The 21884-nt window shown below is 34.3% G+C and overlaps 1 protein-coding gene across 5 annotated transcripts in view; it reads right to left on the reverse strand.

Annotated features, from left to right (window-relative positions):
• LOC114054226 (aspartyl/asparaginyl beta-hydroxylase-like) overlaps nucleotides 1-21884 on the reverse strand; it is a 151422-nt gene that overhangs the window by 99938 nt on the left and 29600 nt on the right. For 2 of the 5 annotated variants that reach the window (XM_027877403.1, XM_027877401.1), the window contains exon 1: nucleotides 5486-5611. The exons of 1 other annotated variant lie outside the window; for it this stretch is intronic. In XM_027877403.1, the coding sequence (XP_027733204.1) occupies nucleotides 5486-5501 (16 nt within the window). In that variant the 5' untranslated portion in view covers nucleotides 5502-5611. Of the gene's footprint in view, nucleotides 1-5485; nucleotides 5612-21884 lie in introns of those variants that run through there. 2 more of the 5 variants (XM_027877399.1, XM_027877400.1) reach the window with 2 other exon arrangements.

The following is a 21884-nucleotide window of genomic DNA, read 5'->3' on the forward strand; positions in this document are numbered from 1 at the left end:
TCAAGAAAGCAGCATCCTAAGCAGTACAAACATTTCCTCCAGAGGAGGACAAAAGCCTTGCCCTAATAAAAAGTCCAAAACCATTAAGTAGATTGGAAGAATGAGCAAAAAAAAGAATCCCACCATAAAAAACTACTACAGTGACAAGGATGCTTAAGACACAAAACCCAGAAGAGAATGGTTCCAAAACATCTATAATCAAGGCCTAAAAGAAAATGCAGCTTACACACAAATCCAACTAGAATTCCTGGAAGTGATAAAGCAGGAGTTTTTGTTTGTTTGTTTTGTAAAGCTTTAAAATATTTTTTACAAATGAAAATAAGCACCGTAGAGAAAATAAATAAAAAAGAAATGAGAGCTATGGAAGAAAGAATTTTGGAAAGGAAATTAAACAGCTTGGCACAAGCAATTAAAAACTTGTACAAGTAATAAACTCCTTGAAAATAAGAGTGAAATAAAAGCTAATGAATTCATGAGGCAAGAAATATTAAAATCAAAAGGCTGAAAAAAAGAGGAAAATTTAAGGTATCCAGGCAAAGATAATTGTCCTGGGAAACAGATCAAGAAGACAAAAATGTAAAGCTCCTTGTACTGCTTGAAAACCACGACCAAAAAAAGAGAGCTTACACATCATATTTTAAGAAATAACAAAAGAAAACTTCCCATTAGTTTTAAAACGAGAGGGCAAAGTGGAAATAGAAAGCTTAGGCATGTAGGTAGGTAAGTAGGTAGGAAGGAAGGAAGGAATGAAGAAAGATTATAGCCGAAATCAGAGCTTCCAGGTCAAAGAGAAAATATTGCAAACTACCAGAAAAAAAAAAATTCAAGTACTGAGGAGCCATAGTAAGGAACACCCATTATTTAGCAGCCACTACTAAAAAGGAACAGCAAGCTTAGAATACAGTATTCCAGAAGGCAAAGGATATGAGCTTATAACCAAGAATAACTTTACCAGGAAAACTGAGTATAATCCTAAGGGGGAAAAAATGAACTTTAATAAAATAGAGGATTTCTAAGTATGAGGGATGAAAAGACCAGAGCTATGAAGAAATTGTGAAGCACAAACACAGGAGTAAAACATATGTGTGTGTGTGTGTGTGTGTGTATACATACATACATACATACATAAATAGTAAACACTGAATGAACAATCTTATGTGACTAAACAAGGATATCCTGCTTCCATTCAAATATTGGGAGATGATACTCATTTCCTCTGAACCCCAATATCTTTAAAGTAGAGAGCTAGTCTGATTAGACAGAATCTGGAAGTAGTCCTGGTATGAACTGATCTTAAAGGAACAATGGAAAGGAAAGCAAAGAAGAATACATTTGGGGGAAGGGAGAAAAAGATTAGGATAAATTATTTCCCATAATCAGGGTGTACAAGTAAAAAGCTATACATTCAAGGAAGAAGTGATTGGGGAACTGGTTTATACTTAAACCTCAGAATCATCTGAATAGACCAAAGGAAGAAATAATACAAACACACACACATAGAATTCAGTATGCAAATTTATTTCACCCAAAAGGTAAACAGTAGGGAAAGGGGACAACGAATTAGAGAGAAGGTTGATTAAGAGAAAGGTCAGCCCGAAGAAAAACAAACTCTAAAAATGAATAAAAATAATTATAGATATTTTTGAGGTGACAAAGAATGGGAATCTGAGGGGGTGCCAATAAACTGAAGAATATATGAACGGGTAATAGTATATAAGCTCCTTGAGAACAGGGACTATTTTTTGTCTCTTTTTGTATGCCCAGCACTTAGCACAGTACCTGGCATATAGTAGGCACTTAATTAATGTTTACTGATCAATCACTGATGGAATGCTATTGTGCTATAAGAAATGATGAAAGAGATAATTATGAAGACAAGTACCAAGACTTGTATACACCAACACAGAGTGAAGTTAGCAGAACCAGGAGAATAACTTAAATAAAGACAACAATATTGTAAAGTCAAATAACTTTCAAAGATCTGGAAACTCAAATCATTGTAATGACCAAAGACTTTCTTTTTCCTTTCTTAATTCAAGGGGGGGGGGGGGGCTGGGAAGAAGAGGAGGGAGAAAAGCTGATTTTTGCTAATTGAAAAAAATAAAATTTAATTAAAAAAAAATGTAAGTTCTTTGAAAACAGGAACCATTTTTCTTTGTATCTCCAGTACGTGGCACAATGCCTGGCATTAGTAAGGTCTTAAATATTTTTTGATCGATTGACTCACTTTTACTTTGTATTTATTTCCTGTGCAAAAATTTATCAAAATTGGGGCAGCTAGGTGGCGCAGTGGACAGAACACCGGCCCTCAATTCAGGAGGACCTGAGTTCAAATGCGACCTCAGGCACATAACACTTACTAGCTGTGTGACCCTGGGCAAGTCACTTAACCCCACTGCCTAGCCGCCCCCCCAAAAAATATCAAAATTGCATCCAAGTGATCACCAGATCATGCCATTGAAGATTATCTAACTGTATTAGGAAGTTACCTTCTTTGTTTCCAAACAAAAAACTATGTAAATGTCTAACAGACTTTGCTGATTACTGAGATCACAGTTTCACTAAATCAAAGGCATTTGTGATAGACTTTATAATTTCATAAATTGTACTTTACCATGGAAAAACAACTAAATGTAATCAATACTAAATATAATACTAGATAAATAAAATAAGAGCTTAACACTTTTATAGGTACTAAGAATAAAGATAACATGATGGAGTTTCATTTTACACTATTGGAATTTATTAAAAAAAAAAGAGAGAGAGAGAAAGATGCTATACTAGCCTGTTAGGGTCGTTGGCAATAATTTTTTTAAGACTTCAATACTCTTATGTTGTTACTGTATGAATACAAATCTATTTATATGCCTCTTCCCACCCCATTCCACTCTGTATAACAATAATTTTCTAGGACAAAATATTCAAGTACAACAAATTATTCAAGAACATACTGTTATCTTCTGCTTAAAGAAATGCTAAAATTTGCTTATAATGTCACAGTAAAATTTTAGTTCTGGTCTCAACTGCCCCTGGCTAACTAGAAGAATACCATACTATTTCATGCCATAATCATTTTCTAAAATCTATAAACAAAACTTCTAAATACACCAAGAGGATTGATACTTAAGGTAATCTTGCAATAAATTATTTTTGTGATGCCATATATCAATCATCATTTGAGATAATTTTATTTATTTTTATAGTTTCTTCTTATAATACCAAATAAAATATGATTAGTTACTTGAACTTGTCAGAAAAATGGCAACATGTTAATCCAAAATAATACAACTGAATCTCACAAGTTCCATGGTAACTTACTTTAACTATCTAGATAACTAAGCACCAGGAAAAGAAAGACTTTTTTGAAGCTAAATTAGATATAACAGAGAACCCTAAGTCTCCTCCTTTGAGCCCCTCAGGCCTTCACTCAAAACTGTTATTTACTTCAGACACATTTCTAATGACATTATCTAGTTTCGTAGTCTAGAACCTACTATAACATAGTCTTATAGGATTATAAAGTTCTAAGAAATCTTAGAGAACATAGGATCATAAATTTAGACGTAGAGGGACTTCAGAGGCTCATCTTATGGATGAGGGATCTAGAGAAGTTAACTAACTTGCCAAAGGCCATTGTACTGTGATCTATTCTACCCAATCATGAGGAACAAATCAAAAAGTGGGAGATTGGGTTGGGAGTGGCAGTAAAAGAAGGATGCTAGTGGCAGACATAAAGCAAGAAGAAATGGCCACTGGCACTGAGGGAGAAAACAAACTGTAAAAAAACCAAACAAGCAAAAAAAACAAAACAAAACAAAAAAAAAAAACCAGACACAAACTTAAAAAGCAAAATAAAGGCAAGGCTATCTACCATATAGGAAGAAATAGCCTAAAGTATTATATCACAGTATAACTGACATCAAGAAAAAACTAAATTAGTTTCAGTAACAGGAATGGGAGATATCAAATGCATTTTAGAAAGAGTTGTATTCAAAATACTTTAAAAATTCTGAGTTATTAAAATAGTAATTTTCCGTTATCTAGAAAATTCACTTAAATAGAATTCTTCATTCCCATTGGTTACCAGACAAGTAAAATGTTACCAGAGGACACACTTCAAGAAGAGATTCTTAACTTAGAGTCCAAGGATCCCCAAGGGATCTATGGATGGGAAAAAAAAATTTACACCATGATTTTCAGTAACCTCTGACTGAAACTTAGTATTTTCTTCAATTATGAATATAGGTGACAACAGCCTTCATAATTATATATATATATCATCTTTTTAAAATAAAATTTAACTTTAACTTGCCTATAAATACATTTCTTATTATTTAATGTTAATAAACAATTATATATTACTATCTCATACATTTGGTTTTTAATATTTTTGATAACTACATTTCAATATAACTGGTTGCCTCTGTAATACTGTGTACTTTTTTTCATGCATTTAAAAACATTCTGAGAAGAGGTCCTTAGCCTCCCCCAGACTGCCAAAGGGGTCCATGACACAAAAAAGCTTCCTTCCTGTAGAGTTGTCTTCATTAGATATACATTAATACACTTTCACCATTTCTGAAAGGAATTAAAATATTTGCTTAAGGAATAAGGCTGCATATCAGAATCTCTGCTAAAATAAACTGTAACACATATACTTATATACGTGTGTGTGTGTGTGTGTGTGTGTGTGTGTGTGTGTGTGTGTGTATGGCCCAATCAACCAAAAGACTCATGTTTCAGAAGTTTAAAAGCTATACAATGAGGTGAATAAAGTGACTTTTAGGTCAGATCTAGAACGAATACAAATCCCTTGGGCAATCATGGGGGAAAAAAAACTTTTTACTCTATTCAGCAAATAAACACCATATTCTTCCAAAAGAAAAATATATTCAAATACTGAAGAAAAGGCACTTCAATTTTTTTTTAAACTGGAAAGCAAACATTATTGTAAAGGAAGATGAACAAAACAATTCAGTCCTAAAAGATAAAAAATTAATAAGATATACTGGAAGGTGTTCAATCTTGAGTTAAAATCAAATGATCTAAGTCCCTTCTTTGTACATATTGCCTGCCTCAAGAAGTAGGTCAGCTACCACACAGAATCATGCACCCAGCTGGAAGGAACTTTAGAAATCAACCTTTTAAATGTACAAATCTGACAAAGAAAAACTGTGTATATTTTGTTAATTCCAATTTCCTAATTTTTACCCCAAAATGACTTATATAACATATTCAAATAAAATCTAATGAACTATGCCCCCACAAATAAATATATAGCCAAGACAAAGAGATCGAGCTTTCCATTATTTCAACTACTCTTAGAAATTAATGTCTCTATAAGTTTAAAACAGAAAATGCTGAACACTCACCCTTCTTACATAGCACTCAACTTGCTTTCACAAAGTAAAATTAAAAAATGAAGCAAACATATCATCCAAAACCAAAATATATAATCTTTTTCATTAAGAAACTAGTTATATACCTTTATCCTCATTCATGCTGCTTACGTCTTCAGAAAATATTTATCATGGATTTTCAATTGTTCCAGCTTTATAGGAGTGGCCAAACTTACAGCTAGCTCAGCTAGAACCCGAAATTGGACCTGACTACAAACTCTCCTCATGAGTTATTTTTAGTCACTCTTCCTCATAAGCCAAATGCTACTAATCACTCACTCTGAAATCCAGTACCAACAATCAGACAGCCCTCCTCCTACTAATAGGATATCCTTGATTGGTCTTTCCTTCCAATTTAGTTTCTAAGCATCAAGCATTCCAAAGAAATAAAACAGAACAAATTGTCCTGCAATCTCTTTCTTTTTCAGAAACACTCTTAGATGCCCTGATTCTAAACACTGAGTCATTGTTAACCAACATAGACTAGGACAAAGTATTGCTGTGAAACTTGGATCTTAGCCAGGAAACTCTCAGGGTTGGCCCTCCAAAAACTATTTTAGTATCTAATTTAGAAGATCATTATTAGACTTGCTGATGGCTACAGTTGTACAGTTGTACAGTCATAGGGAGAAACGAATTAAGTTACAGAATACTGTTGTAGAATGTATTATCCATAGATGGTGAAAGGGAAGGAGAACTTCCACAGGCTCTCTTGCTCCAAATATATGTGTATATATAATTAATAATCCAGAATGAACCTGACGAAAGACTGCTGTATGAGAATCAGCCTAGCTAACTTTAGAGAGGCACATCATCAAAAAGTTGGCCACCAGCTGATGAATATTTTTGGTAACAGCATCTTGTGAAGCCATTTATTAAAGTGGAGTAGGGTAGTAATCTGTACTAGTGAAGAAAGTAACCAGACCAATAAAGTCACAAACCTTAGTTACAACCATCTAAAGCAGGGGTTAACCTTGGAAAAGTGGCATGCCAAGTCTTGGTTAAAAGTCACTTATTGTTTCATATATATGTACAATAGATTCACTTAGGCTACAATTGATTTTTAGTCACAGAGTCTTAAATTTGAGGAATAAGTCTTTTGTGGGCATCCAGCTGAACTTTAAACAAATCAAATGCAAACTCAAAATAGGGAAGAGGTTCCTTGATAATCTCCCACCTTTCCTTATCAGTCCTCCTAATGTACTCCTTTCCCTAAATCTGAAAATTCCAACTAAAATATTAATACCTAAAGTATATGTTGATAATAGATTCTGGTATGAATCTCATTCAACTAATCTTTGTTTGATTATTTCACAAATTAATCAACAAGCATTTATTACACACTTGTTAGGTGTCTAACAAGGCAGTATGCTAGGTGCGATAGATACAAACATTGAAACAATGTCTATTCTCAAGAGATAAAATGTACAAAACTGAGAATATACAGAATAAATACAAGTACAAGTGAGGGAGGACACTTAGGCAGTTATGGGAGCAAGGAAAGCTTTCGTGTAAAAGATGATGTTTGAACTATGACTTCAAAGGGGGGATATTCTATATGACAAAAGTAAGGAAAATCTGCATTTCAGGCATGGAGGACAGATAGCCAGTACAAATGCATGAATACAAGAGATAGACTGCCATATGTGAGGAACAGAAATAAAACCAATTTGGCTTGATCAAAGGCTATAGAGCAATGTACAATGAGGCTGCAAAGGTACAACAGGACAGGCTGTGAAGTTCTTGAAAAGTTAAGAAGAAAAACTTTTATTTTATCCTGGGGCAAGAGGTAGTCTGCAGTTTATTCTTCTGGGGGAGGAAGGTATAGTTAGTGATATGGTCAAATCTGCAATTAAGGAAAATCAATTTGACATCAGCATTAAGAATGAACTGCAGTGGAAATAGGAAAGTAGACCAATTGGGAAGTCGATGAAAGAAGGTATCAGACCTGAAAAATATTTTAAAGGTAGAAACAAGCAGATGACCGTAGAAGTGGAGTGAAGGGGAAATGAGGAGTTGAGGATAAAGCCAAGGGTACAAACATGACAACCTGAAAGAATGGTGGTACCTTGAACAGAAATGTTGAATTTTGAGATGCTTCTAGGGCATTTAGTTTGAAATGTCTAGTAGGCAGTTGGAGATGACTGAAGAACTGAACTAAATATCTGTCTCTTTTCTTTAACATTCTAATATTTCTCTCTCTCTCTCTTTCTCTCTCTCTCTCTCTCTCTTTCCCTCTATCCCTCCCCACCCCCACATCTACTATCTTATGGATGACTTCTAGATCTGTATATCCAGCTCAAGTCTCACTCCTGAACTACAATCCTACATCACCAAATGCCTAATGGACATTTAAAACTAGATGCCCTAGAAGCACTTCAAACAATGTATTTATTAAATTGAACCTCATTTGAAGTAAAAAAAAAAAAAACCACTTCTTCTGGAATATCCTATTTTTGTCAAGAACATCACCTTTATTTCAGTCACCCAGGTTTGAACCTTTAAGTATTCCTTGCCTCCCAACTCTTATCCAACATATTCAATCAGTTGCCAAGTATTGCCAATTCCAACTCCACAACATCTCTTACATTCATCTTATTCTCTCACTCACAAACTCAGTACCCTAAATCAGGACTTAATGATCTTTTCCTTGGTCTACTACACAGCCTCCTAATTGATGTCCCTACCTCAAATCTCTTCTCTCTATTGTACCCCTTCATGTAGCTGAACTCCTGTGGCTTTCTATTACCTCTAGCAACAAACACAAATTCCTTTATTGGCATTTAACATCTTTTACAACATGACTCCAACTTATCTTTCGAAGATACTTACACAATAATGTAATTTCTAGGATTATATTATTATTCAATAACATTATTTTAAAATGTCTATATTTAATATAATTACATAGTTTATTGTTATTAATATAATTTGTCATAGTTTTCCTAATATTGAACCATTACTATACTCATAAAACATGGCTGTATTCATGAGGCAGCTAGGTGGTACAGTGGATACAGTACTGGCGCAAGAATCAGGAAGAACTGGATCCAGATCCAGCTCAGACACATACTATGTGACCCCTGGCAAGTCACTTCACCACTATCTACCTCAGTTTCCTCAACTGTAAAATGGGGGTGACAATAATAGCAACTCTCTTTCCGAGTTATTATAAGGATCAAATGAGATAATATTTGTAAAGTGTTTAGCATAGTGCCTGTAACATAGCAAGCATCTGATAAATGGTTATTCCTTTCTTCTTACACATTATAAATCTGACTTGAACAAAAAAGGCAAGTTTTTAAATATGTAGATATAGCCTCTTTGTACCTTATCCAATATTTCTGCATTAATATTCATTAGAGATATTAACCCATGCCTTTTTTCTTCCTCTGATTTATCTCTCCCTGGTTTAGGCATTATAAAATAAAATTTTATCAGAAATTACTTTTTCTGTTAATAATGTTATTTTATATTTGTGTAAGTAATATTTTCCTTTTAAATTATCAGTCTTTTGGTTATACCTGAGCAAAATAGTTCTAATATTTTTTTATTTCCTCTTCATCTGTTGTGATTTGTCCTTTTTAATTCTTCAGTTTTCCTCTTTTTCATCAAGTTAGCTAAAGGCTTGTCTATTTTGTTAGTATTTTTTAAAAAATTACTAATTTAACAGCTTGGTCTGATTAGTGCAAATAATAAATCCTCTGAAATGGTAACGTTAACCAAGTTACATGTGAAGTAATAAGTAAAATATAGCTACTGGTTACAGCCCAATGGAAATATGCAATAAAATTTAAAGTAATTTTTATCTGTTTATTAGCATAATATAACAAAGGATAAGAAAAACATGTTTGATTTCAAAGTTAATGGGAAGTAATAAAGTGGTTACAAAAACATCTCTTTAAATCTTCATACATACATAAATGCAAACAGCTTTTATCCATATCTCTGTGAAACTGCAAGCTCACATTGTCACACAGTAAAACAAATGTATTTGGATAAGTTGAGCCATTATCAAAAACCAAAACCCAACCAAACAAACAAAAAAGCAATGCTTTAAATGTGAAATTGTTGTCTTGGCAATATTTTTTTCAATAGCTGGGCTAAAATAAATTGAAAACCAATCTTCAAAAACTGCTTCAGTCAGCCAAGTTTTCTTATCTGACCACCAAAAAACTTGAAGTGATTTATAGTGGTTACCTCTTGGGACATAAGGATTTCCAAAGACATAAACATTGGTTTTAATTTTAAATTCTCTTCCACATCTCCCAATAAAAGTGTTAGGCAATCCTTAGGTACTTTAAATCCAGGTTGAGTTTTTTTTTTCTTTCTTAAAAATGTAAGTTCTAGAAGGCATCACTTATCAAAATAAGTTTCTTTCATCAACATAAAAAATTACTTATCAGTGCTTCTACCTTCTTCAATAATTTCTTCAAAATATCACATATAGCTAGCAAGTCCTCATCTGCAGTAGCCACTTCTTCAGTAATTTTAAAAGAAACTTACAAATTATTGCCATAAATGAGAAAATCTTAGGCAAGAAACTAAAGTTAGAGGGGCACATGGTAGTATCTTCCTCACTGGTGATACTTGGAAGGAATAAATGAGAAAAAAAATAAATAATCTGAGTAGTAAAGAGCCAGTTAAGAATATGGTCTCAGAGAAATGGATTTGGATTTCTAAAAACATGGCGTAAAATACAGGGATGAGGTATAGTTACCAAACACTAGTAAAAATATATTTGCCTAACATCTGGCAAATCTAATCAAAAAGGTTTTTTAAAAAAAAGGATGGAAGAAGGAAAAAACTTCATATATATGTACATATGCATATATGTATATTATATGTATGTATATATATTAGATATATTATAAATATGTCTGTGTATATTAATCTCAATCTCACAGAAAATAGCTAACAAAACATGGGAAATGATAGTTGAAACACCCAGCTCATGGTAGAAAAAATTCAAGCAATGAACTAGTAGTAAAAATGATAGCCAAAAAAAACCTCTATACATAAATTGCAAAAGTCCAAAAGAAAAGCAAGAGGGACTAGAAGACTCAATATACTGTGAGTGAACATCAATAGAGAAAAACAGAAGTGATTCATTATCTGAGTATATTAAAGACAATCTCCTTAGAAAAAGAAAACAGGAGCTCAAGAAATAGATCACTAGTTTGGCACAGAGACTTGATATAGTTGTGATAAGAGACTTCAATTATCAAGACATGCTATCAAGACAAGCTCTTTGCCAAAAGGAGGGCTAGGAGCTGGTGACCCAAAAACCAAGTAGAACTTAGCCTCACTCACCATGCTATCAAAAGGTAGAGTAAACAAGGGCAAATTCTGTCCTGAATCTAATGTAAATATAAGAGAAGGACTGTTAGCTTGCATGTAAGTAATTGGAATTATTTATTATAGAGCAGAGGAAAACCATCGCTGACTTACACCTTACATTTTGGAAAGGCAAACTTCAAACAGGACAGAGGAAAGACAGTATGAACTAAAATTCTACAGAAGTCAGTGAAAGAATGGGAAAGTTTTAAGAATGGAATTCTGAAGGGAAAGAATTTCAATGGGGAGAAAAAAAAGAGAGTTTTCTGAAGAGAGGGAAGAAAAGTCTGCAAACAATAGGCCCCTAAGCTTGACTTTGATTCCTGAGAAAATTCTAGAACAAATATTTAAAGAGATGGCTGACAAACTAACTAGAAAGGGAAGGAGTGCTTCCAAAGAACCAGTCACATCTGTTGGCTTGATCAACTTGTTGATCTGTTTGGAAGAAAAGGGGAAAACTAAATGTGTTTGTAAAAAGAAGGGCATCTACTGGGAGCCGGAGAGAGTAGAAGGGAGTTAATAGGCAATGACAGATATAACAGAAAAGTCAATAAAACATTTTTAAATGCACAGAAGGGGGGAAAAAGAGCAAAAGAGGATAAATAACAATTTTGTTCCACCTTATTAAAAAAATTAACATATATAAACCTTAAAAAACAAACTGTATGTACCCAAAGTTTACAATATCTTATACAAGCCTCTTCTTGTTCTTCTTTGCATATTAAAATGTCAATAATTGTTAAAATCACAGTTACAAAAATGAAAAAGAACAGGTCATACCAGACCAATTTTAGTTCATTTTTTTTCATAATGTTACCATTATTTGAAAGGAATGTTACAAGTACAGTTGGACTAAATTTCATCAAAGCATTTGATAAAGCAACATTCTTGCAGAGAAGATGAGAGATGTGAACTAGAAAAATAATAGATGATTTTAGAACTCAATGGGCTGTCCAGACAATTTGGCAGGTCTCCAGTAAAGTGCTTCAGGAATCTGCATTTATGGGGCAGCTAGGTGGCACAGGGGATAGAGTACCAGCCCTGAAGTCAGGAGGACCTGAGTTCAAATTCGGCCTCAGACCAAACACTTCACACTTACTAGCTGTGTGACCCTAGGCAAATCACTTAACCCCAATTGCCAAAAAAAAAAAAAAAAGAATCTGCATTTGACCCTTTGCTATTTATCCTTTTAATTACTGACCTACATAAATGCAAATACAATATACTCACCAAGTTTACATATCACACAAAGTTGGTATGAACAACTAAAATGCCTAATGGACCCAAAAAATTTTTTAACAGCCTCAAACATTTGATGAAATTCAATGGAGCTTAAATATAAAGAATTACACTTGAGTTAAAAAAAAAACTTTAAAGGTACAGAATGGAGGAAGTATGATTAGAGAACAGTTTGTCTGGAAAAAAATTACCTAAAGAAAAGGAAAAGAATTTCATTTTAGTGGGCTTCAAGAACAATATCATTCAATAGTCTGACAAAGCAGCTAATGATGATGATGATGACGACGATATGATCTTGGACTGCACTAAGACAACTGTGGCTTCCAGGAATAATGATGAATATCTCTACTGCCTTTGCCACGCTACAGTTAGGGTACCGAATCCAATTCTAGGTCCTACAGTTCGGGAAGCACATTGGAAAACTGGAAGAGGAGGGAAGCAAACATAGAGAAAGGCCAGAATCTATGACACATGAACATCACGTAAAGAAACGGAGGACATTAGGCCAGGAGAAGAAAAAACGCAAAAGGGAACATGATGGTTGTCTTCAAGTACTTGAAAGTACAAACTTGGACCATTGGGTCCCAAAGGAATAATAGGTAGAAGTTGAAGAGATGCAAATTTAGGCTTGATGAGGGAAATTTGTCCTATATCAATCATACTTACAATTGAAACTGTACAAGAATGAAACAGATTACTTCAAAATATAATGGATTACCTACATTGGAGGACTCCAATCAGAGGACAGGTGATCCCTTGTAAGGTATGTAGCAGTAGGGATGCCTTTTCAGGTACTGGCTGGACCAGATGGCTATTGAGGTCCCTTCCAAAGCTAAAAGTCTTTTGACTCAATGAATGCATTCTCCATAGCTGAATGTACTCCCTCTTGTCTACATTTTTGAATTTCTATCTTCCATTAAAGCTAAGTTTATGTTCCTGCTAACTCTTTCCTGAATCCAGACCCTAATCTTCACACCCCGAATACTTTGGCACTCTCTCCCCCTCAACCATTTCCAGAAGCTTTTGTCTTGCCTCTCCCCACCCCAGCCAATTCCTACATTATACTGATCTGAATATATCTTGTTTTTCCTTAATAGAATTTATGTTCCTTAACAGAAAAGCTCTCTCATTTGCCCCTATGTCTGCAATGCTAGCATAGTACTTTCTATATCCTAAGTGCTTAATGTTTGTTGAAGTGAATCCAGAGTGAGACATATCGGGGTCCATATATGGATTTGTTATGCTTAATATTTCATCAGTAAGTAAAATGAGAATGTTTTTCATTCAGTTAACACGACGGAATGCACTGAGTTAATTATAGAAGAAGAAAGAAAGATATAAGATGTACTTTGTACTATCACAACAATTACACAAACAATACACACATCAAACTTACAGTGAGGCCAAGGTGAAGTAAGGTTGAGAAGCACATTAAAAATCAAAGAAAATTTATATTTACCCTAGAGTCAATAAAGGGCCACTGGAGTTTACTAAGCAGGTGATAGCAGGGTCAGAACTGCACTTAAGAAAATACCTTTAGAATTGAAGCAGGGAAACTGATAGAATATTTACCAGGGTCCTTGCCACACAGGCTAGTCTATTTTTTTTTCTTTTAGGAAAGAAAGCTGGCTCTGAGACTCGATTGGTCCAGGTAAAGGTTCCAGATGGTACATGGTTTCCAGTCACTTGAGAGCATAAAAAAGACCAACCCAACAAGTCGCAAGTCACTATACCCTGATGATCAGAGATGAGGAAGACAGCTGCTATCTAAACTAACGTTGGATCACTGTAGCCTTGTTGACTGGCTTTTCCATGCTACAGGTTATTAAAAGTTCTTTGTCATTTTGTTCCAATCTTCAGCCTGAAGTACCAAATCAGCCTGTCAGGCCTGGATTACATCAGAAACCAATTAGGTTGTTGTTAGTGTTGTTCACTCATTTCAGTCATGTCTAATTCTTCATGACCCCATTTGGGGTTTTCTTGGCAAAGACACTGGAGTGGTTTGCCATTTCCTTCTCCAGGTCATTTTTACAGATGAGGCCAGTGGAAAAAATATGGGCAAGAGATAATTAATTGGGGCACCTTGGCGGCACAATGTTTAGACTGCTGGGAAGACTCCTCTTCATGATTTCAAATCTGGCCTCAGACACTTTCTAGGCTACTAGGCTGTATGATCCTGGACAAGTCACTTATCTTTGTTTGCCTCAGCTTCCTCATCTGTTAAATGAAATGGAGAGGAAATGGAAAACCACTCCAGTATTTCTGCCAAGAAAACTCCAAATGAGGTCAGTCTAGACACGACTAAAAAACAACTGAACAATAATTAAGGTGGTTGCTGTTCAATTCATGAGAAGTAGGCAAGAGATGTTGGGGAATGAGGAAAGATCTGACAATTAATTGGATATGTGGGAGGTAAGAGAGTAAAAAGCTGAAGATGACTCCAAAGTTGTGAAAGAACTGTGGTACCTACAACAGAAATGAGAAGGCCCAGTAGAGGAGTAGGAGAGGGAGAGAGGGAGAGAGAGAGAGAGAGAAAGAGAGAGAGAGAGAGAGACAGATATGTGTGTGTGTGGAGAGAGAGAGAGAGAGAGAGAGAGAGAGAGAGAGAGAGAGAGAAACACAGAGACAGAGAGAGAGAGGAAGACAGACAGAAACAGAGACATACAGAGAGAGACAGACACTGAGAGAGACAGAAAGATTCAGAGACAGGGACAGAGAGTTTGAGATGTCTGTAGAATAGCCAATTTAAAATGTTCCAACAGGCAGTCTATAATGTGAGACAAGTGGTTGGGAAAGGTACTTCACAGGAACGCAAATCTTACGAAAGTAAGGACCAAGTCTTATTCCTCTCATATAATCCATTATTACTCAAAGGTAGTCCTTTATTCTAGACTTATCCCATGCCTCACTGTGGCAGGATAGTGGCCTAATTTTCTGCTAAAGGAACAAAAAATTGGATGTCCTACCAAAGCAGAAAAGAATCAAATACAAAATGGATAATGTGTTATGGACATACAAGGACCATCTTAACTGAGCTAAAAAAGAATGATCACTAAAAGGCCAGGCACTAGTGGATTAACTATATCTTGTAATACTGAAAATTTTTTAAAGAATTTCTCCTCCTATCTAGCCCAGTGGTCTGTATACCTTAGGCATGTAATAAATGTAGAATTGAACCTGTTGCCTTGAAATGGTGAATAGGTTTCTATGGACTAAAAATCTAACCACTATGTATTACTTTGTTTCTGAGAGTCACTTCAGAGAAACGACCTTTCTCTGCTTACACCAGGGAGTTAGGGACCGAATGTATTTTACATGGATTTATATTTAGTAAAATTAGAACTAACTGACCTTGCAAGATTACTGTGGTTTTAAATTTATTTTTAAATGTGACTCAAATATTTGCTAAACTAAATTTCTTTTTGTTGGCACTAGAACTGGTGAATGATTAGCAGAACTTCTCTTCCTTTTTTCAGTTTTTGGCTTGAGCCACTTTGGTAAACTTTACTCTTGTTCCTTTTTCTAGACATAAGATCTTTTTTGAATCCAAAACCAACCTAGAATTCAGACTAAGACTAGATTCTGAACAGGAAGGATGTCAGAGAATTTAGTCTAACTCCCACATTTTTTAGGTTAAAAAAATCTGAAACCCAGAGTTACTAACAATATGCCCAAGGTCATATAGGTAACACAAGCAGAGCTAGAATACAAACTGAAATATGATATAAAATGTAGTTTTTTATGCTATATGCTATGCTGGTACTGTGCTTCACGCTAGTTCTTAAAGTTGACTGATTCCTTCCTTCTTAACAATAAAGTCCACTCATTGACAAGAATTTTAACATACGCCCTATATCTATTTAGGAGGCAACTAATTTTCTCTAAAATTATAAAACTCAGAAATATGTATTAACATTAAAAACTAAATGAGTACATATTCTATTATTATTATAGATAGAGAAGTATCACAGTGGATGGAGTACTGGACATGGAATCAGAAAGACTTCAGTTCAAACCTGGCCTCAGACATTTATTTTGTTACCCTAAGCAAGTCACTTAACCTGTTTACATTAGTTTACTCATCTGTAAAATAAAGATAAAAATGGCACCTACCCTTATGATTACTATAAGGATCAAATGAGATAATATTTGTATAGCACTTTGCAAATCCTAAAGTACTATATAAATGCTGGGTATTATCATCATTATCATGTTCTTAATTGTTGTTATTCAGTCATTCCAGTTGTGTCTAATTCTCCGTGACCCCATCTGGGGTTTTCTTGGCAAAGAAACTGGAGAGGTTTGCCATTTCCTTCTTCAACTCATTTTAGAGATGAGAACTGAGGCAAACAGGATTAAGTGACTTGCCCAAAGTCACTCGGCTAGTAAGTGTCTGAGGCCAGATTTGAATTCATAAAGATAAATTTTTTTGGTTCCCAGCCCCGTACACTATCCAATGTGCCACCCAGCTGATCCTTTTATTTAATTGCTTGTTTTTAAAAAGTTAATTTCTCTTAAATTTTTTTTTCCAATCTGAACTGCACACTATCAAGAAATGTTCTAATCAGCACAGAGTTGTGGCCAATTTTATGGATAGTTATGGGCTCAAACTTTTTTTTTTAAACACACCTATCATGATAGCTTTAAAAAAATCTTCATGTGGATAAAGATTCTGGGAATGTATGAACAAAAATCAAACTGGATGACAAGACATGAATGAAATTATGAATAAAAAGGATATCAATTATGGTCAAGTATCTAAGTCAGGCTGTGATGAAACTTCAAAGTTTTACCTTCTCTAATGACTCAAGGTAAGGTGTTTAGGCTGTACTTACTCACTGTTAATAAAATAATGATTATGCTGATAGTCCATATTTATGTCATCTTTCATGATTTATATGTTATGGTTATAACACTGAGAGTGAGAAGTAAAGGATAACAAAAAGAGTGGTCCCCAAAGCTACTGGAAAGATGATGGCTCCTCAAGAGAAATAAGGAAGATAGCTGGATTTTAGGGGGAAAGTTACATGTTCAATTGTGGGCATGCTGAGTTTGATTTGCTTACAGAAATGAATATAATATTGTTTAGGAAGGCAAAACACTAGAGAGTGGAAGGGAAATAAAGAAAAGCATCATGTAGAAAGTGGTACAGGAGAAAAAGGAAAGGAAAATAGGAGGAAATGTAAAGAATAAGAACAGAGATAAAGATGAAGAATGTTACAAATAAAAGAACAACAATTAAAGAAGAAAAACATAAAGAAATCATCACAAGGAACTCTCTACAGAAAAAAACAGAGAGACTGAGAGAATGAATGAAGAGAAGCTTCTAACATGAAAAAATACTATGGATTTAAAGAGTGTCAGGAGAAGTCTCAAGAGAATAATTCAACAAACATTCATATACATATACACATAAAGTGATGATATGTGTATAGATACATATATATCCTATTTGTAAGAGAATATAATATCATATTTTACATACACACACATAACACACACACACACACACACACACACACACACACACATACATGCACGCATGCAGCATTTCAAAAGTTTTAGTGAACTGTTAGGCTACCAAAGCTTAAAACTGCACACTAAAGATTTTAGGACACCTTGTATAACACCCTCTAAGAGAACTGAATCATCAAAAGAAGCCTGAAAGGGGATGGAAGGACTAATAAAATAATTAAAAGAAAAGATCAAGAATGAAATTAGAAAGCAATGAAAAATCTGAAAGGAGAACAGAGTTTAGAATAAAGCTGGAAAAATTTAGCAAAGTACTAGAAACCCTCAAAAACAGAATGGAAATAGCTCAAAAACTCAGTAATACAAAAAGAGCAAAGTCAAAGAACACATAAATTGGAAGACAAATCTCTATAAAAATAATTAACCAGAAGGAGGGCTAAGAGTGAAAATCTAGGGATCTTGTGCTTCTTAGAATAACAGAATGAAGCAAAAAATCTTAGACATCATATTTTGGAAAATCATAAAAGAGATTTGCTGGGAAATACTGGAAGCAATGCATAATGCACAGTTTAACATAATCTACAGGAAGTCACCAGAGAAAACATAAAGGATTATTACTACATCTAAAATTGTTTTTGCCAAGCTCAAAAATGAAAAAGACAAGCAGTCAGCAAGAGACAAGCAGGCAGGAGAGAAAGATGGTGCACCAAGAAACTCTAGTCAGAATTACAAAAGAGAACTGTATCATCAATAAGGGCAAATAAAGGAAAAAGTGAAATACAACAGAATGAAACACTAAGGTAAATGGCTTATAATGAAGAATAATTTATCTTGCAAATTTGAGTCTAACACTGTGAGGGAAGAAATGGATTTTTAACAAAAAATTTTCACTTACAACCATTTTAAAGAAAAACAGTTGGGCAGTGTCAAAATACAGAAATATAAGTTAAACAAATAGGAGGAGCTGCAAAGTCTAGGTTATGACAGAGTTCTTACAAAAGTAAAAACAGGGATATCATGGTGAGTCCTACTCTAATAGTCCCTGGAGGGGAGGGAGGGGTAAAGAAGCAAACTGGCTTGATTGCTAAAAGGCGGAGAAAAGACACATTTTACAGAGGTGGGAAGTACAATTAGTGGAAGCACTGCATGTTTTCAGATTTTTTTTTTAATATACTGATTAGGTTTTGTTAATGTTTAAAATCTTCCTCTTTTTTCTTAAAAAAAATATTACTTATATAGAATGGCTCTCTAGGAGGCAGAGTGGGAGGAATACTGGGAGAAATTCTGGTGATGTAGAAAAAAATTATCAATAAAATTTTATTTAAAAAAAGAATGAAGTATTCTATAAAAGAGAAACTGGATAATCGGGGCTGTCACTGTTCTGCGAGAATAATGTCAAATCAATGAGGGAAGGTTGACCAGAAAAACTAAGAAATCCATTCTTTTAAAAAAAAATAGAAAAAAAGACACACACACAATATAGTCATCATAAAACAAATAAGACAGGAGCTAGGTACAGATGTGAGAACTGACAACAAAGAGAAGGCAGAGCAGATGAACTTATTTCTCTTCTGTTTCCCTCTGATAATGATTGCTAGATTGGAAAGGAAAGACTCAATATGGCTAATATTAATAAGGCTAGATCTTGATAGTCAAAATAAGGAGTTACATAGTAACTTACTCTTGAAGAGTTCAAGCTCCCTACTCAAAATGAACTATATCTTAGCATATTTGGAATAACTGGCAGGAGTGATTGATCTATTTTATCTCTGAAAACACATAAGGGATGGAAGAGATACTGGACTGGAGAAAGAAAAATATTGTCCCAACTTTCAAAAACAAGAAAATAGAGTTTACAAAATTATAGGCCAGTGACTCCGACTGAACTCTGGCAATATATACACACACATATATATATATATGTATATATGTGTGTGTGTGTGTGTGTGTGTGTGTGTGTGTGTGTATGTATATATATATGTATATGTATATATATATATGTATATATGTATATATATTTGTGTGTGTGTGTGAATGTTTTGGATCAGGGTTAAGTGACTTGCCCAATGTCACACAGCTACTTAAGTGTCTGGGTTGGATTTGAACTCAGGTCCTCCTGACTCCAAGGCCAGAGCTCTATCCACTGCTCCACCTAGCTGCCCCTACAGGGCAATATTTTGTAATATACTAAATGGATACTTAATGAACATCCATAAAAGAAAACTGTGAATATAAAGTTAGCATGGCTGACCTATCATCATCAAGCAGGACATGAAGGACAGGTCATGCCAGACTAACCTTATTTCATTTTTAAATGTTTATTCATTTACTTTCACAAACATTTTATTATCACTTTCTCCCACTGTCTCAATCCCCCAGTGGAATATAAAAACAAAACAATAACATACAAAAACCCTAACAACAGAAAACAGTCCACCCAAAATAACTCCCACACTGGCCATGTTGAAAAATGCATGTCTCATTCTGGATTTGAAGGCCATCACCTCTCTGACAGGAAGAGGGTGGTATCATTTATCATTAGTCTTCTGTACTCAAGTTTTATATAGTTACACTAATCATCACTCAAAAATCTCAAAGCTGCTTTTCTCTACGACGTAGTTAGTATTGTACAAATTGTTCTCCTAATTCTACTCTCTTCACTCCACATTATAATATAGAGGTCTTCAGTTCCTCTAAATTATGCATTATGTTATTTCTTATGGAACAATAATATTCCAACACATGCATATACCTCAATGTGTTCAGCTATTCCCCAAAAAGTAAGCACCCTCTCAGCTTCCAGTTTGATAATATTATGAAAAGAAGGGCTACAAATATTTTTGTACTTAAGGGTTCTTTTCCTCTTTCTTTTTATCTCTTTCGAGGAAGAACCAAATACTAGTACAGTTGGGTTAAAAGGTAAGTGCACTTTAGTAATTTTAGGGGCATATTCCAAATTGTCTTTCAGAACGGCCAGACCAATTCACAGTTCCACCAACAATGCCTTTGTGTGGTTGTTTTCCCAAAGACCCTCCAACACTTGCCATTATCTTTTTTTGTCATCTCTTCCAACCTGATGGGTGTGAAATGGAACTTGAATTGTTTCTATTTGCATTGCTCTATTAAGTCATTCAGCATATTTTTTTAATATGGTTAAATTTCTTTTCATAAACTGGATTTCTTCCTTTGAAAAGTACCTGTCATATGCTTTGACCATTTAGGGAATGGATCTTAGTCTTATAAATCTGAATAAATTCCTCATATACCTTGAGACAAAAGACCTTTATCAGGGAAATTTACTGAGAAGATTTTTTTCTTGGCTACCTATTTCCCTCCTAATTTTAACATCATTGAACTTGTTTGTGCAATTATCAATTTTCCATGATCATGGAAAATGATAAAATGAAAAACCCCAGCTTCTGTGGTAAGTATTCACTGACATAAAGTGCTGGGAAAATTGTTAAGCAGGTAAAAATTGAATATAGAACCGCATTTCACACTGTATACTGAGATAAACACCAGATGGATATGTAACTTATATAGGTGATATAGGTAGATTAGAGGAATGAGGAAGAAATTACCTTTCAGATCTGAGGAAAGAGTACATGACTAAGATCACAGAAAAGAAAATGGACATTTTATTTACATTATCAATTATCAAGATCTAGCCTTATTAACATTAGCCTTATTGGGTCTTTCCTTTCCAATCTAGCAATCATTAGCAGAGGGAAACAGAAAGGAAATAAGTTCATCAACTCTGCCTTCTCTTTGGTGTCAGTTCTCACATCTGTACCTAGCTCCTGTCTTACTTGTTTTATGATGACTATATCATTTGTGTGTCTTTTTTTTTCTACTATGTAATTACTTCAATTAATATTTGGTTGACTCTGGGGATTTTCTAAATGAATCATCATACCATCTCTATAATATCCTTTGTTTACTCCTTGACTATGTTTATTACCTAATTTTTTTTCTTTCTTATTACTATCATAGCTAGGATTTCTATGACTACAGTAAATAGTAATGGTAATAATAAGCATCCTTGTTTTACCCCTGATCCTACTGGAAATGCCTCTAACTTTTCTTCATAACCTATGTTTGGCTCTTGGTTTTAGACAGGTAAGTTTTAAACAGCTACATGGTATAATAAATAGTAAGACTTGGAGTTAGGAAATTCTGAGTTTGAATCCTGTTTATGACACTAGCTGTGTAACCATGATCAAGTCACTTAAGTGTTCTGTAAAATGTGCATAATAGTGCCTACTGTACTTGAAAACAATATATAAATACCACTACTGCAACCGTATTATTAGTTACTATATTAAGAAAAGGTATTTCTATGCTTTCTAGTGTTAACAAAAATAGATGTTGGATTTTGTCAAAAGTCTTTTCAGTATGTGATTTTAATGATTTATCTTGTTTTATATATATATATAT

This window comes from Vombatus ursinus, unplaced genomic scaffold (genome assembly GCF_900497805.2).
Source record: "Vombatus ursinus unplaced genomic scaffold, bare-nosed wombat genome assembly UNPS02014812.1, whole genome shotgun sequence".
NCBI classification, from domain to species: domain Eukaryota; kingdom Metazoa; phylum Chordata; class Mammalia; order Diprotodontia; family Vombatidae; genus Vombatus; species Vombatus ursinus.